Source organism: Capsicum annuum, chromosome 7 (assembly GCF_002878395.1).
Source record: "Capsicum annuum cultivar UCD-10X-F1 chromosome 7, UCD10Xv1.1, whole genome shotgun sequence".
Classification (NCBI taxonomy): domain Eukaryota; kingdom Viridiplantae; phylum Streptophyta; class Magnoliopsida; order Solanales; family Solanaceae; genus Capsicum; species Capsicum annuum.
Genome location: NC_061117.1, coordinates 35,407,347 through 35,426,823, shown reverse-complemented (window position 1 = coordinate 35,426,823; position 19,477 = coordinate 35,407,347). Strand labels below are relative to the sequence as shown.

General features: G+C 32.6%; 1 protein-coding gene across 6 annotated transcripts in view; it reads left to right on the top strand.

The window, feature by feature from the left end:
- Positions 1-274: 274 nt before the first annotated feature.
- The window catches only part of LOC107877781 (calcium-transporting ATPase 10, plasma membrane-type), a 62,561-nt gene continuing 43,358 nt past the window's right edge, over positions 275-19,477 (top strand). For 3 of the 6 annotated variants that reach the window (XR_007042694.1, XR_007042695.1, XM_047393477.1), the window contains exons 1-3: positions 275-424; positions 1,165-1,239; positions 14,207-14,245. Coding sequence is in view for 3 of the 6 variants with exons in the window: in XM_047393477.1 (XP_047249433.1) it covers positions 14,210-14,245 (36 nt within the window). In the remaining 3 variants the exon portion in view is untranslated. The remainder of the gene's footprint in view (positions 425-1,164; positions 1,240-14,206; positions 14,246-19,477) is intronic. The other 3 variants (XM_047393474.1, XM_047393473.1, XM_016724499.2) reach the window with 2 other exon arrangements.

Below are 19,477 nucleotides of genomic sequence, written 5' to 3'. Positions count from 1 at the left end.
TAACTAATTATAAAAATGAATATAGCTCAAACATAAGACAGAAAAGTGCACAACCCCCCCAATTCATGACCAATACATCTTATAAATTAAGATTAGAAATCAACTCTTGAAGTTTAATTTGCATAAACAACATTAACCCTTTTCTGCAAAAGGGGAAAGAAAGATGAATTGGCATGTCATTCAATTTAGTCATGATGGGGTCATCTCAGAAATTTCTTGGAAATTTCCTAAAGCAAAAGAATGACCAAGACTTCTCAACTAAACCTGAGAGAATCATAAAAGGGAAGAGGATTAGTTATCTTAAATATAAATTTTTGCTTGTCTCCACTTTCTATATCAACTGTACATATTAGCAAAAACACTATGAGTTTAATTAGTGATGCCTTTTGGTCATATCAAAAAACCAAGGAAAGAAATACGTGTGGTAAGCAACTTTAAATTAAAGTTACACTATTTCTTAATTTTTTACTCTATTAGGATAATTTAACTTGTTATGACATGCCACATAATATAATATTTATTGTAGGTTATCTGGAAATATTTATATTTATTTGTCTAAATTTCTAAAATTTACTTATTTTGGAAAATAAAAAAAGTACTTCGGAGAGTAATAATTTACGTTTGACTAATCAATTTCAGAAAGTGTTTTTACTAATATAAAAGCAATAATTTGTGTTTGATCAGATTTTCAAAAATACTTTGCGAGTAAAACTGCTATTTTAATTTTGTTTCGGGAAAACAACTAGTATTACTACTCAAAAGCATTCAAAAGTTGGTCAAACATTTTGATTTTCTAAACTTTTTTTTTTTTTGGAATAAATAAACATTTTTGACTTATTAAAAGATTAACCAATAAATTATTATTTGTATCAAATAAAGTGACCTCCAGCATCTTTCTAAAGTTATCTGATTATGTAAATATTGTTTATATCATGAGACATTGACGCATATAACTTAAAATCTTTTGTTCTTATTTTCAACTTTATAACAAGATATTATCATTTTCAACTGAAGCATACTCTATCTACTCCACTTTTATTTCTAACTTTACGCGCATTCAACTTTAAATTCTTTGATATGTGTCTAAAGATTCTTGATTTTATATATATTCTTGACCTTATTGTATAGTATTTTTATTCCTTGTCTCTCTATGTGTATATATAGGATTTGAGAAAATGGTTGTCGATTGATTCTTGAGGACTTTAACTTCACCTTTAGCTCATTCACACATCCCACAAGGCAAGTATATAGCACTTTATATCCATACATAAATATTATTAAAGAGAAAGATGAGTAATTGTGCATGATTTTGATTCTCTTCATATACTGTTTCTTAAATTTTACAGCACATGGTTTCATTTTTGGATCATTGTGATATATGTGGCGGCAGAATCATTAAAATATAATGAAATAAAGTATAAATAAGTTAATGACATTCAATATATATAAAATATAAAACAATATCAATATATATGTGTGTTTAGTATAACTCACAAGTTGAGTCTAGAAGAATAGTGTGTATGCATATCTTAACCTTACTTGATTTACCCCCTATATGGATGGTGGTTTTTCATGGTATGGTTACTAAGGGTTTGTTTTGATTATTTTCTGAAAGGCATGGTATGGTATGGTATCTTTTCATGATTTGATAATCATGAATTATTCCTCAATATTCACAGCCATTGATTCGGTGGTATTCCATGATTTTTCCTTTTTTTTTTCAATTATGCCCTTATATAATATTATTTAATCATATTTTACCCTTTATCCTATATTACTTCCTCATAGTTTATCTGTTGTCTCAAACTGCTTAATTTTGTAGTAGTAGTAATCAAATCAACCTAAAATTACATAGATCTGATCAGTGGCGGATGTAGAGAGAAGGTGTGATGTTAGTTAAGCATTAATATTACCACTCACAGGTAACTAATCAAGTGAACGAAAACCAAAGGAAAAGAGAGATAACGAAGAGGAAGTAATGGCACATATTTGTTCAAATATTCCCGATAGTTAGCAGCTCTAACACGAGTTGTTGAACTGTAATGATGGTGCATCGACACAACTAGAAAGCCTCTTATTATTTTGTTGCCAAAAATACTCAAGGAAATGCTTGGAACTTGCATCACTTTTTGTGCTGATTTTTTTCGTTACCATGGAAGTGGTAAGCAACATTTTCAACTAAATTTTTTTTCCTTCAAGGCTATGCAGATATCAAATAATTAGTCCTGATCAACAATAGTTTATTAAAAATAATTATTAAAAGATGAATTTTCATGAATTTAACAATTTAATATATTTACAAGGCATGATTTTTGATGAATTTGTAGAAAGAAAATTATTTTATTAACAATTATTGATGAATTTAAAATAATTAGGAGCAATTTAGTAAACTTGCCTGTTACGATACAATATCATACCATCAAATCAAACAAAAAAATTGTTATTAAACAGTAGTGAACGTTACAGTCCATCCAAATATTGTATTGTACTATACCATACAGTACAATACCTAAGTATACTGTACCATGCATAATGAAACCATGGTAAACCATCATCCAAACAGAGTATTAAGGAAAAGCATTTCAAAGCCGTTAATTTGGAAAAAGAAAATAACAAAAGTGAAGAACTCGTAGCAAAATACTAAAGAAAGCATGACAAACATTTTAATAAAAAAAAAGTAACTAACAACAAAATTATAAGATAATCAAAATATAAATAATAGATATATAGCAATAAAAATTGAAGATCAAGAAACTACAAATATAATATCATGACCCTAATACATATAAGAAAATACTTTTAACTTAATACATATAAAACAGCCTTGTGTCTCCCTAGCTAGCTTGCTCCGTCCTAGAGATAGTAGGATTTGAAACAGTCCTACTGTCGATATTATTGGAGGAAAAAATGATGGAGAAAGGTCAAAAGGATAAAGCTTTTGGTACGGCAGTAATAAGTCTCACTCACCTTGTTGACTTTAGTGGGAGACCTAGCTTGACCCCCACCCCCCACCCCACCCCACCCCACCCCTCCCCCAGAATTAAAAAAAAAAGAAATCTAACAAATAAGCAAACAAAACAATTACAAAAGAATAGTGAAAATTAAATTACAAAATAGGTGCGTTCGAAAATATTTCTATGAAAAAAGCTTTTTATATGAATATGAGGATTTTTATTTTCGGTCTATTCCTTAGGGTTCGTTTGGTTGGAAACATATTATCCTGCTATTTATTATTTGAGGATTATCTATCTTAAAATTAATTTTTCTATAAAATCTTTTCTCAAATATGTTGATACGTGATGTACACAAGTGAATATATAGAGCATCTAGCTTAGAGTCCTATGATTAAACAATTACAATAACAAAGTCAACACAAACTACGAGATAAGAGACCAATTTCTAGTTGGACTACAGTGATCTATCAACACTCCCCCTCAAGTTAAGCAGGGTGTTGAACCACTGTCAACTTGGTCTCTAAATCAAGAAAATGAGACTTCAACAAGGGCTTGGTGAGCAAATCGACAACTTGATCATGAGTACTCACATATCATACCGAAAGTGACTTAGCACAAACTTTATCGTAAACAAAATGAAAATTGATTTTCATATATTTGGTACGAAAGTGGAAAATGGAATTAGTTGTCAAGTAGGTAGCTACTAAGGTTATCACACCAAAGAATAGGAACAATAGATGTGAAGCAACCTATTTCACAAAGAAGGGATTCAATCCAAGTATTTCAGATGTACCTGTTGCTAATGCTCGATACTTGGCCTTAGTGCTGGACCTAGAGACAACTTTTTATTTTTGTTATGACAAAGAGAACAAGTTATCATCGATAAATATAGCAAAATTAGTGGTGAATTTGCGATGATCCACATCTCCCCCTAATCAGAATCAGAGTATCCATTAAGCAAGTTATTTGAAGCAGGCATAAAGATCAAGCCATGGGAAGCGGTAGCTTTAACATAATGTAAGATACATTTCACAACTGTCCAGTGAACATCCATGGGACAATTCATGAATTGAGATACTTTGTTCACAGCATAAGCAACATCCGGTCGAGTGAAGGTGAGGTACTGAAGTGCTCCAATAGTGTTGCGATATAAAGTAGGATCACTGAAAGGAACTCTAACAATAGAAGATAGCTTCGACACGGGCGAAATGAGTGACAAAACAAGACTATAATCAACCATATACACTCGATTAATAAGGTCCTCAACATATTTTCATTGAGACATAAATAATCCTTCACTTATCTAGGTTGCTACAATGCCCAAAACTAAGTGACTTGAGTCGAGCAGGGTTATTACCTATTAAGAATATATTCATCGACATATACCAAAATAGGACAACATATCAGTAACAGTAGACATGTAGAATAAAGAGCTATTGGTCTTGAAACCTAAGAATCCAAGAAAGAAAAATGCATCAATTAGTTTTTCGTTCCACATACGAGGTGTTTATTTCAAATCATAAAAAGAGCATTTCAGCATACAAACATGATCTAGATGAGACGGATCAACAAAACCTAGAGGTTGTGACATATAAACGACCTCATTCAAGTGCCTAAAGAGGAACACATTAGAAATACCCAGTTGTGTGATATTCCAACCACTAGTCACAGCTAAGGAAAACAACAGTTTGATTGTTGTCGGCTTCACCACCAGACTAAATATGTTCACAAAGTCAATCCCAGGTCGTTGATGATAACCCTTGGCAACTAAGCGTGCCTTGTGACAATCTAAAAATCCATCAGACTTCAATTTTATTTTGAACACCCAACGACAACTAATAATATTCTAAGAAAGTGGTGGAGGTATAAGTTCCCAGGTCCTATTCTATATCAAATCTTTATACTCCTCAGCCATTGCACGAATCCAATGATCATTTTTAACAACTTGTGAGTAACAAGTAGGTACCTCACTATAATGTGCAATAGCAGACAAGTAAACGGGCAACTTGGGCTTTAGCGAGCCTGCTTGAGAACGAGTGACCATGCGCTAAATTGGAAGTTGTAGAGTCAGAGATGAATTCGTATCAGTAGAGCAGTAAGTAAAGTAGTTTGAGAGAGGTCAACACTCAATGAGAGGCCATCACTAAAATCTGATGGTTTTGACACAGATGGTGGGATGAAACCTGACAGTGGTGAGTGTATATTTGTTCTGGTGAAGGCTGGTGCAAGGCTGGACTAGGTAAAGACAACAGAAAATCGATAACATCCATCTCAGAGGAAGCATAAGGTATTGGTTGTTAAGGCAACAGAGGTTATTATAATGTTATTGGGTCATTAGCAGAATTGGTCGATGATGTATGCACCTTGCTCTAGTAAGGAAAATGAAAATACATTTCAATCAAAAATGAAATGATGAGATATAAAAAAAAAATCCAAAGCAGGATCAAAACATTTATATCCTTTATGAATTTTACTATATCCTATAAAAACATAAAGCTTAGACCAAGGTGACAACTTGTCCTTTGCATAAGGACAAAGCAAAGAAAAATCAACCAAAGACGCGTAGTAAAAAGTAATTAGGATCTGTTTGAAAGTATGTGAAATTGGGATTGATGTTATAGCCATGGTGTAGGTGGCACGCCTCAAATCCTATTGGGGCGGATTGGCACCCGTAACCGAGGAGGCCCAGGAGAACCAGCTCATAACCTTATACTTCCCATGCATACCTCTATGACAACTCAAAATTCGGACAACATCATGTCGCATATAAAAAGAAATAATCATTTGTATAATCTCGAGCACACGTATATATGTATATACAATACTTGACCGTTGGAGCCATCACGTCTATTAACAAAACACCACCTTGACTGTACATTAGGTCTACAAAGCCTCTAGACAATACACAGAGTTTAACTAAGTTCGGGACACACCCCGCCATATAACTAACTTCTATACAATATCAAAAGTGACTGGATATGACACGGAAAGCCCCAAAGCAAACTGGAGTTCACCAAAAACAGCTGGATATCCTGGCTCCTACTTGTGCGGTGTATGAGTTGAGGTACCTGTGCCTGCAGCATGAAATACAGGTCCCCCGTGGGGGACGTCAGTACGAAATATGTACTGAGTATGTAAAACTGTAGATAATCACATATGATATAGGAGCTCAATAGAAATCAGAAACAAGTGAATAAATCGTAATAGGAGTGGACCACACTTACTAGAACTTGTGACAACTTGTACATTGTATTTATTCAATCACTTTACCTTCGTTATTATCATCTTTGTAATCATTACTGTACTGTACTGTGACCATTAGGCTGCCTCCAGTACATATCAACTGGGATCGACCCATGATAGGCTTATGCCCCTGGGATACCACCTATAAACACATAAATAGGGATCGATCCATGATAGGTTTATGCCCCTGGGATACCACCCGATAAGAGAGAACTTCCATCACTTAGTTCAATTAATCTTTGAGATTGTTATTTCGGTCGCCACTACATTTTTGATACTTTGAAACAATGATACATCAATAAGAGACATATAAATAGACCATCAATGCAATAACAATGACGTAAGAACTCATTGGCACATCAATGAAGTGTTTTGGAGTCATCAATGCCATAACAATAAAGTAGGAACTTATTGGTATATCAATGAAACGTTTTGGAGTCATTAATAGTATATGGATCTTGTTTGAGTAACCGGATACCTTCTGACATTTATTAGTGCAATAAACATGTAAGATTTGGAAAACAAGTAAGTATTGGAATGTCTTGACATCTTGTAGGGTGGAAACAAGTTCATTGGTAACGTAGGACATCATACAAAACCATTATGGATCACATGTTACTGAATAACTTTGGAAACTTTCTAAATAGAACAATTGTTCACTTTCATGCCAAAGATATGGTATAGAGTATGCTTTACATACCTGACTGTCAACCTTCAATACTAGTCCCAAATGGACTTCCCGTCTTTTTGGATTACTTATCTACAATGAACATATATAGCAATCTAGTATTAGCGACCAAACGTCACGATACAATTATTTGAATTCACCAAACTAGTGGTTAAGTAGTAAGCCTTAATTACACCATAAAGGGTGTCACTTTAACCCTCTTATACTCCAATTACATTCATATGTCATGCATATTCATACAACATCCTCTAATATCAAGTTTGGATTCATTTATCCTTCCAACCAATCCATTAAACCAAATTTAGCCATAGACATAAATAATCATCAATTCAATAGTATATCACCATATCCACCTTCCATAACTCAATTACCATATCCACCTTCCACAATTCAATACAGCCAAACCATGCAAAATAGTCCATAACACTATTTTCATCACCTTTCAATAACAACCAATACATATAATCCTTTATCACACATATACATATGGAAAAGAATAAAGGCAAACAATATTCATACCTTAGAATTCACCTCTTGATTATGCAATCTTGTTTGCACAAATAATAGGTGCCGTTCGAAGCTCTCGAGATGACAAACGCACTTATCGGATTACTTTGGAATTTCTACGGTTGAATCAAAAGTAATTTAAAGGTCAAATTTTGCTAGGGCTTGTTCTTTCTCAATGATTGATGATGAAAATGAGTTTTGAAATCATATACATGTATATATACACATATTCCCGTCCATAATATAATAGGAAATGACCAAAATGCCTTTAAAATTTAAATAATGTCAAATCTGTCCTTTGGTGGACTGTTTTGATAAGCTAAAGTAGATCGACCATAACTCTTTTCTCCGATATCGGATTTGGGTGAAATTGGTATCGTTGGAAGGATAATTCAAAGGTCTTTCATTTCATATAAAGTAGGCCACTCAGTTCGTCCTGTACAAGGTGTTATGGTCGTTTGAAGTTGACCCTAAAATCTGTTTTGATAGGTTGAAGTAAAACGAGTATAACTCCTTACTCAAACGTTGGATTTAGATGAAACCAATTGCATTGGAAAGAAGACTCAAATATCTTTTTTTTCATAGGTCGCAGATCTCCCAGTTCATTATATTAAGGGAGTTATGATCATTCGAAGTTGATCAAAAAATTCGGCTGGCCTCAGTAGTTTGTGTGCAGGAAATTTTCCTGCACATTTACTATTCCCAAATATCCCGGCCACCGTTTTATAGTTTCAAACGTGCTCGATTATATCCGAAATCTATCCGTTTTTGGAAATCTTTATATCGTTGGAAAGCTTATTCAATAACCTTCGCATGGAACCATCGAAGGGCAAATTCCGGTATAAATAAAATAAAAAAAATTAATTCCATATAAATAAGACCAATATACGTACTTGAATACACCAATACACGTACTTGAATACGGGGTGTTACAGTAGGTAGTCTATTAATAGCATAAATGACAGTTTCAAAAGATTGATCCAAAAATGAGAAGGAACATTAAAATGATGCAAGAATGCCCTCCCTGTTTCAACACTATGATTATGTTTTTGTTTGACACAATTATTTTGTTTCGAAGTATATGAACAGGAGAATCGTTGTGTAATCCCATTACCACATATTTTCCTAAGGGTTGAAACTCACCTCCCCAACCAACTTGAAAAAATTAATAGATCACCCAAGATATTTTTCAAAAATAGCACAAATTTGAACAAATACGAAAGAACTTTAGACTCAAAATGAATGACGTAGATCCAAGTATATTTTCTAAAATGATAAAAATAAAATATGACACAATAACAATAATCATCATTTGAAACAATAGGAGTAGAACCCTAAACATCAGAATAAATTAAATCAAGAGGGCCAGAGACCTTAAAACTAGACTCACTAAAAGGGACTTTATAATTCTTGCCAATTGTACACGCGGTGTATAACAACAGCTGATAACGCTTGACAAACTGTAGGGTAGGATGGATGCACCAGACTAGCATGCCAAACACCAAAAAAGCTGCAAAGAAATATGGTGAGCGTAATTTCATCACAGGAAGTGAATAAAGTTCATCACTACTTGAATCCTGTGCAGTATTTTTCTCGTTATCAAGTGTTTGATCAAAAAATGGTAAGAAAAAAATTCAACAGAAAAATTCTTAGACTTAGCAAAAGAACTAATAGATACCAAGTTCTACGTACCAGCAATAACATGTAGAATATTATCAAGTGTAGATTTTTTATCAGAAGCAGTAATGAAATTTTTACCAGGGTGAGATATGGATAATTTAGAACCATTATCTAGAATAACTTTCTTGGGACCTTGATATTCAGAGTGAACAGCAACGTTAACAAAATCAGAGGTAAAATGATGTATGGCGCTACTATTCAATCAATCAATTCTACGTAGATGGCCTGGCCATATTCGAGGTAGGGTGACTTGATATTCTAGTTTCGTTAGGTGTTTTAGATGAGGGACAGACTCGTGCAATGTATCCTTGGCCTTCACAATTGTGACAAATAATTATTGACAAATTCGAAGGTACTGAATTAGAGGGGTGGTAAGACATTTAATTTTTAGTCGATTGAGAGAATTCCTTATTTTTATAGCGTTCACGATAGAGATGTCAATATGAGTTGACCCATCCCAACCTATCCCAATTCTAGTGGGCTAGAAAGATAAATGGATTAGGACGGGCTGACCCTAACTAAAGGGCCATTGAAAAAACAGCTCAATCCCGTCCTAGGAGGGCCACGAGTTGACTTTTCAAAAAAAAAAAAATTGAAACACGATAAATGAAAATATATAAACAATATGAGCTTATCGCATATTTTAGTAGTCATAAATTCTCTAACAGATGCAAGAAGTGAATGAATACAATGACTAAAAAGATCAATTCAAAGCCAATAATATAAACATTCTGTAAATGGATCAAAAAAATTATGAGATTTAAAGTATAATCAGACAATATAAACCTGAATTAGAGATTTATAGTCATCTCATTTCAAAAAAAAAAAAAAAAAAAAAACCACCAAAAAATGGACAAAAATTAAATCGAAAAACTTACAAATTTTAACTGGACTAAAATCTTTCCTAGTTACAAAATAAATCTAGGATTTTAAATATTACAAAATTAATCAATTAAAGCTTATCGACTCCTCTTTCACTTGCACTTGTAATGTATTTGGAACCATCAATCACATTTGACATAATTTTCTTAAGAAGTTCATTTTTACCAATAAATACAATTCACATCAAACAAGATATTAGTTAGATAACTATTAATAAATACTTTAAGAAAAATAAAAAATATTACCTGTATTCATTGAGTAAATTCACGCAATTAATTTCTTACAAGAGTTTGAATATTTTCACGATGGATATAATTTTTATACTTGATAACAATATGACCATCAATACTAAATGTCAATTCCGATGCTACTGAAGTAATTGAAATACTTAGTACATCACGTGCCATCATTGAAAGATCAAAATATTTTTTTTTGTTATCCTACCAATACTTAATAACATCCATCTCATGAAAGGATTCATAATCAAGTTTTTGTTCCCCAAATAAAGGATCAATTATGACTTTCCAACATTGCAAACAAATGTACACTCAAACATTTTAAACTCCTATTAATTTGAAATATGAAATATAATTATAATAAGATTAGTAAAGATGTAAAAAAAATGTAAGCAATTTTACGATTTTGTTTGTCACTTAGCTAAGTAGCTAAGTCAGCTTTCTTTTTACTGTAATAGATTAATGTAATAAGTCCATTCTATGATATAACTGTAAACATAATAACTATAATAAACAAAACTAAGTAGCTCGGTGCTTTTTTCTAGTGCTATCATTGTAGTCCTCTATAAGTTAGCGTTGGTGTAACAGTCTGAAAAACAGAACTAGCGTTAGTGTTACAGTCTGTTAAGTGCCCTTTGCAAGTTGTCAGTTGCCACTTAGTAACTTAGCTATTGTTTAATAGTATTTTTATTGAACAAAGAATCTTGCATCAAAATAACCACAAACAAATTGACTATACAAAAAACAGAATAGTAAAATTAATTATTCTGTAATATAAGTCATGTAAGAGTTAAGATATGTACCACAAATCCATGACTGTAATTTCATTAATTATAAATTAACTATCATCAATAATGTCAAACACAACGTGCCACAAATCTGAAGAAAGGAAAGTAGAAGAATAGATAAAAAAAAAATTGATATTTACCACAAATAAAGTGAACTTTTTTTGTTTGGATTGACTTTCTTCTTCAATTGAATTACATTAAACAGTAACAGTTTTTTCAATTTGATTATTTTCATATTGTTCATAGAGTGTGCGAAATTTTTTCTCAATAGCTGCAACTTTTTTTTTATCGAAAAGCATCCATCTTTGAAAAATAAAATTCTAAAAGTTGCATCTTGAAGTGAGGATCAAGAATAACTTCAAATGAGAGTACTAAACTAAACCTATTCCAGTATTTTCGAAATTTTTTGAACATTCTTTAAGCCATTTTCTTAATAACTTCATCAGAATTACTGGAATTCTCCTTCAGAAAGCACTCAATTTTTAAAATTTGTATAAAGTACAAGTTGAAAGTTGGAAAACTTGAACAAGAAATCAAGTTAGCTATTTCATAAAAAGATTTCAAGAATTCAAATATTTTTCTGTCCCTCTCCAATGATCAAATGTAGGACAAAAAGAGTAATATTTGTCAATCAAATGTAGACTAGGAAAAGCTTTTTCATATGGTTGTGCACTCTCAAGCATCAAGTACGTTGAATTTCATCTAGTTGTCACATTCAAACGTAAATTCAAATTTATACTAATCCCCACTTACTTAGTTCATTGTTCAAATTTTTTCATTCTACCATCAGATCTTTTTACATACTTCACACTTTCTCTGATTCTAAATAAGGCATCAGTAGCTGCTTTTAAACCTTCTTGGACAATCAAATTAAGAATAAGAGCAAAACTACACACATGAAAAAACCCACCATAACATAATAAACTCCTTTGCAAATCAATATATTCTTTTAAAATAATTTGCAGGGTATCATTATTAATGGCATTATCCGAAATGATAAAGAACAGCTTTCTATCAATGCCCTATTCCTTCAAATAGTCATATATGATTATAACCTATTCAACTCAAGTATGAGGAAGAATCATACGACAAAAGTTTAAAATTTACAAACTAACTTTCAGTTATAATCAACATATTGAGCAGTTAAGCAAAGATATTATCGGATGTACTTGTTGTCCTGCAATTAAAAGCTAAGCAAATTCGATTAGGAATCTTAGTCAAGACTTGTCTTAACTTATCTTTCTTTTTGAAATGCACTTTTTGATATCCACAATAGAAGTATTTTCTTGATGGTACTATTACTTCTGAATTTACATAATCTATCTAGGCTCTAATTTTTTTTATAGTCAACAAAAGAATACGATAAATTTTGCTCAATAATAGCTTCAACAAGTTTTTCACGAGAAGCCAATGATCTCTTTTTTTCGACTGTATGTTACCTTGTTGATCCATATGCATCTAACCTAATAATGGTATTTGATCATTTTACATTTAATATGTGTTATTTTAAATGTGATGTTTCATAATTTTTATCATTAATCTCAGAGTAGAACCAACCTCATATACTTCCTTACAATCTCTGCATAATGTCCTTTCTACTCTATCTTTACCTCTACCAATTTTTCTGATATATGTCCAAATATATAATTTTAACTGCCTCATTTTCTTCTGCACGGGTTCTTCAGATTCATTCACCGCTACACTATTCTCATGTGCAATATTTTCATTACCATTATTCCGCATTGATTTTTTTGTAATAAGATGAACATGTCAAAAGATGATTTCAGACTTCAAAAAACTAAAAAAGTTAAAATTTTCAATTTGAATTTTAAAAGTATAGTTTCTGAACACAAAAATGAAACATAAAAACGTATATCAATTCCATTGAGAGAAGTTTTATAGATTCACCCCCATTCATATGATATTAAATACGATCACAAAAGAAATGAAAAAAAAAAGTAACAGATAATTAAGTTCAGAATGCAGTCGACTAGTACATAAAGTCGGTACCATCTCATAGTTGAAAGTAGCATTAATTTTTTCTCAATAATTTCATTATTTATGGTACCAACCTGTAAGGATTTCGATGATATCGATAAAATTTCAAAAATGCTACCACATGAAGAAAAAAGATCAAAGTCAAAACTCTCAAATCGTCGTTACTTAAATCGTCAGTATCCAAATTAATCAAATTTGAGTTCGGAGAGGTCAATTCATGATACCGACAACCATCAGGAGTAGATCGTTGGAGAGGTCAGTTCAGTGTCAATATTAGATTCTAAAATCGACAAATGTCATGAAACTTTCAAAATTCAAAAAATTAGTGATTAACTAGGAGAGAGGGAGGATAATTTTTTCATATGCTTACCTGTATCTATTTGGAGAAATATAAACGAACTCAATTTTTTTACTCAAAAGCATCACAGTCGCAGGTCACAACTATAAAAACTCAAAAAACTCAAAGAAAAGAAATGATGTAAACCCTAGTCCTAATTCTCTAATGTACGTAGTACGTTCAACGTTTTCTAAGTCTGTTGAGAGATAAGTTGGGTTGGGCTTGGGGCTTGGGCCTTAGAGTTGGATACTTGAATTTTTTGTTGATTTTATGGTTTATTAACACTTGGCAATCATAAAACTTCAACAAATAAAAGACTAACTTAAAATATTTTATAATTATTTTTAACATCGCAGCCTACGGATTGGCCACTAAGGCCGACGAGCTAGGCCCCGGAGACCTACGGATCAAGTGGGCCTAGGCTTATAAGTCTCATTTCTAAAAGGGATAAAAAAATATAACCCAATCCCACTTAATTAAAGGGTTGAGTTGGGTCGGCCTCACGTGTAAGCTCATTTTGATAGTTCTAATCCACGACCTCGATTACCTCTTTCTTCTCTCTCACGGTTACGATTTAGAGCGAATGAACTTTGAGTGAATTGTTCTGTCGATGCAACAATAATAAGAACTTTATCTCTTTTTAATTATCTTTCCCACACAAAGCGTCAAAAGAAATCTCCTCTTGATTTGATTCTAGCAATCTTGTGAAAGGATGATAAGTTGATCTTAATCTAATAAGAACAATTTGACCAAATCATCATTAAAAACTAGATGTTGTAAAGGAGTCAACTTGTTCGAAATTTCCTTCGCTTTTACAAGACTCAATACTTGTATTCTCTCTCTGTAAATTATGCAACTGAGATTTTAACTCACGAATTTGTGGCTTTGACCAGCTTATGCTTTGCGAGCAATTTCAGCACCAATTAGTTGAGGTAATATGGATTCAGAAGCTGAAGCAACAATCCAACTCAAGACAAGTTGATCTTCTCTTACCCATAAATTATACACTGGATTGAATTGATTGTCTAGAAGCTTTTCTGGAATCACCATCACTTTCAATATGATATCTAAGACCACAACCCCTAACTATATGGAGAAATTGTGTCTTCCACAATAAGAAATTGGAGAATGTAAATATCACAAGCAGTTGATAGGTAAGGTTTGGAGAAGATGGGGTAGTAGAAAATGAATTATGTAGCGACAAATGTTCTCGACCTAGGAAAAGAGATGCGTGCTATTGCTGCAGAAGTTATGCATGATTTTGTTGGGGTTGTTTTAACTTCATAGCGCTCTGACACCATATAAAACCTTTTCTCAAATATGTTGATACATGACACAAATGAATATATAGAGCATTTAGCTTAGAGTCCTACAGTCATACAATTACAATAACAAAGTCAACACAAACTAGAAGATAAGTGATACAAGATCGACAAAAAAGACACAAAAACATACACCAAAATAGTCAACGATTTGAAGAATCGAGGACCCCCTTTGATGACCTCTCTCGGATTCACAAGAAGAACAAGAAAGGAAATGACATCAAGAGTAAAACATACTAAAAATAATAACAACACTTGATGAACAAGATGCAATAACAACAACACACGGTTACAAAACAAGAACACAAATGGATTACACTAGATATAGACAAACGATTACAAGAAAGTAAAGATAGATGGATAGACAAATGAAGATGTAATATTAACAATCCAAAAGCTTATTCCACTTTTGGACCTTTAATCTCAAACACAATCTAAATCTATCTCTTACGTGACCTTAAGGGAACCGGAACCCCCAAGCAATCTTCGTTTCTAAGCAAATCATCAACACAAGGACTCCACCTTACCCAAGGATTCCACCTTCAAAGTGGCTACAAATATGTCATCTAAAATCTCCTTAAAATGAAGGAAAACTAACTATTTATAGGTCAGGGGTCTTTATTACACAATGGGCCCAAAAGTGACCCTAAAAGCTATTGGGCTCAAAAGTGATCCAAAGCCCAAAATAATGTCATAGACGTCCATGCTCTCTCAAAGTCCACGCTATCTTCCAAACACGTCGTGGTTCAATGCTCCGTGGATGACATCATCAAATGTAGCTTCTACCGCGCTCCAAGCTATCATCCACACACGTATTTCTTCCCTTAAAATAACTAAATCTTGGATCCATAGATGTGATCCTTGAAGCATCCATTCCAAAGGAGTGGAGCCCATTGATCTTGTATCATCCTCCCTTTCTTGGAGAGGATTCGTCCTCGAATCCAACTCTTTTATCAACTTGTCGTTGCATCTTTCAAGTTTGGAATTCTTTGGTAAGAACTCCGTTAGGCTTTCAAACTCATTTTCATATGGCATTCTCCTTGCATCATCCTTTGATATTATTTGTTCATAAACCTGCACAAATGAAGGAGCAATGCTAGGTAAAATGTTAGCATCATGGTTAGCGAGTGACAAAGGTTCCATGTTAGAATTGATTTTCTCAATTTGGATTTGGGTTGGATGAACAATGTCGTCGGGAACTTTGTTTGTAGTGGGAACATGTTCTTAAAGTGAAATCGGATGTGGTCTTTGGTAATGAGGTGTTTGTTGGTGGAATTGTGGTGGTTGGGGTACATTTGGTGAGTTTTGGGTAGTAAGACATGTCACCTTTTCCTCGTTTCCTTCCAAACGTGACCCATCCTTCTTCCAACTATTCAATTCTTATCGCCAATCCATGAGAGCTTTCATTATCGCTTTTTTTGAGATAGGTTGGATCTCATCTCCCAAAGCCATAGTACTTATAAATTAGGCAATCAACATAACTTTTTCTTCAATTTTGAGGATCAAACACCACGTTTTGAAAAGAATTCAAGATGAAGGTTTGAATCTTCTCAAGAACACCAAGAACTTCGAAAATCTCTAACTCTTGAACAGATTATCGGAATGCGATGAAATTTTGATCCAAGGCTATTCTCAACCTTCTAAACACATTCCAAACATCAATTTGTTCAATTTCTCAACCAAAATTCCAGATCTCGAACCCACCTCTCTTTCTTCAAGTTTAAGCCCACATCAAGGGTAGAACACTCAAATCAACTCCGATTTAGCTCAAATTCGAACCCTAGACTCCTACAGTGTTAGAGAACAATAATCTAACACTAAAAATACAAGAAAACAACAAAATCAAATCTCAAATTTTGACCTAGGGTCAAAAACGGGAATAGTTTTTTTTTTTTTGAAATTTTCAATTTTGACACTTCTTTTTTTTGTTGCAATTTTCAAGATAAAAAATCCAAGATTGACTTCGTAGGAACGAAATCAAGCTCGTCTTTGATACCAAATGATACAAGATCGACAATAAAGACACAAAAACATACACCAAAATAGTCAACGATTTGAAGAACCGAGGACCCCCTTTGATGACCTCTCTCGGATTCACAAGAAGAACAAGAAAGTAAATGACATCAAGAGTAAAACACACTAAAAAAAATAACAACACTTGATGAACAAAATGCAATAACAACAACACACGGTTACAAAACAAGAACACAAATGGATTACACTAGATACAGACAAACGATTACAAGAAAGTAAAGATAGATAGATAGACAAATGAAGATGTAATATTAACAATCCAAAAGCTTATTCCACTTTTGGACCTTTAATATCACACACAACCTAAACCTATCTTTTACGTGACCTCAATGGAACTGGAACCCCCAAGCAATCTTTATTTCTAAGCAAATCATCAACACAAAGATTCCACCTTGAAAGAGGCTCTCAAAAGAGGCTACAAATATGTCATCTAAAACCTCCTTAAAATGAAGGCAAACTAGCTATTTATAGGCCATGGATCTTTATTACACAATGGGCCCAAAAGTGACCCTAAAAGCTATTGGGCCCAAAAGTGACCCAAAGCCCAAAATAATGTCATGGGCATCCATGCTCTCTCGAAGCCCACGCTATCTTCCAAACACGTCGTGGCTCAATGCTCCCGTGGATGACATCATCAAATGTAGCTTCTCCCGCGCTCCAAGCTATCATCCACACACGTATTTGTTCCCCTAAAATAACTAAATCTTGGATTCATAGATGTGATCCTTGAAGCATCGATCCCAAAGGAGTGGAGCCCATTAATCTTGTATCAATAAGGGACCACGTCCTAGCTGGACTATAATAATCTGTCTTCGTATTTCACCCTCAGGGTGGATTAGTATAACATTATAATTTCAAAATTAGAATTTCTAATATGATTATCTCATGTATTTTATCTCAAACAAGTATGAGATAAACTCATCATAAAATTAATATCGAAGTTAATTATCCTTCATCCCTGGCTTGTATCAAATGGGCCCTTAGTGTTCATAACCTTTGTTTGCCTCCTTGTCAAACTTACATAACTTTTGGTTGTACCACCTACCATAACAATTTCATCAATTTAGTAAGCAATATTTTTCCATCTCAATGTTTTCATTGCTATAATAGCTAATCTGATTTACATTCATTGTAAGTGAAAAAGACCCATTTATTATCAATTAATATATTCAATAATTTGGTATACTTCTCTTGTCCTTCAAAATTGAGCATTAATGGAAAAATTTGCTCGAATTGAACACCTTCCATCATAATTCGACAGACACTGAAAAATTCACTTTGATACTAGGGGTCATTTGGTGTGAGGTATAAGGGATAAATAGTTTTGGGATAAAATTAAGGACTATTTTATCCCATGTTTGATGTGAGGTATTAGTTTGTCCCAAGATTATTTATCCCACCATCTACACTATAGTGATGAGATAAGTTATCACATATACATAGTGAAATAATTAATCCTGAGATAACATTTTTTCAATCAAACGACAGAGGTCTTTGGCATAAAGGAAAATACTTTTCAATCTTTTTTTATGTTCGATTAGTTAAAAAAATTTAAATATATTTTTCTAAAAAAAATAACTTTTCAAGTGATATTCTATGTTAGTTGTATCCTCCCTCCCTCATAGCACCCACCCCTTCATCCCCATCACCACATACAGTCCCCCACTCTATAATATAATATTTATCTAGATTATATAAAAATTATTTTAATATATATTATCTACTAATAAAACACAATAATAAAATAAACTCACTTATTTTTCTAAAAAACATTTTCTTTCGTACAAAACACACACACTAGATGTTGAAATTTGAGCGGTGAAATACTCAACGATTCTCTTAAAAATAAAAGGACCAAAGTTTTTTTTTTTCTTATAGATTACTGTTTAGATTAACTTATTTTAGATGTTTTTAAATTAAAGTAGTTTTTAAGTACATTTATAATATTTGAATAAAATAAAAAAAATATTTATAAATACTTAATTTTAAGTCAAAATAATAAAATAAGCCAATGATCATAAATATAAAATCCTAACTTATGGTTTTTGATTTACAAATCAAAAGCCAAATGGCACTCCAAGCACTCTAATTATTGGGTTAAACTAGATTTTGAGGTTTTCAATTTGTGGTCCAAGACTCCAAGTACAGACAATCAGAACAATATCCACCGCCCAAAATGTAAGATAATGAAATATCGATCTTAATTAATTTAAGTCCTAGATAAATGTATAATTCTCAAAGTGCATGCACGTCTGTCTTTTTCCTTCATGTTTTCTGTTGGATGCATCTTAGCCCACAGAATAAAACTTCCATTATAATATTAGTCTCTTCTGCCTGTACAATGACGAAAGGTACTGTTCTGGTCATGATTTACAGGTTAGAAGAGTCAAAGGTTATAACAACAATATATAATTTGTCTTAATTCATATGAAAGTGTTTGATTAATGTAAAATTTAAAAATGTGTACGTTTTATTTTAAAACTTATATATTTTGATATAGTGGCAGAATTTGATGGGTTATTGTAAATGTAAATAGAAAATAGAGATAACAAATAGAGGGAAAAGTGGACGGTATTTTCACTTTAAATAAGTAAAGTTCTCCCACATTGATTAAAAAAAAAAATGTTCTTTTATGTGGTTAGTGATGCAAGAACTAGACAAGTCTAGTGTCATTGTCGCATACTTGGCTTGAATTTGTTTTTGAAAAATAATTAAGAGAGATTGCTTTTTTGGAGAAAGTTCATTTGAAACTTAAGAATTGGTAAGTTTTTAAATTCGAAAATCTGTTTGAAACAATTTTCTTAATTG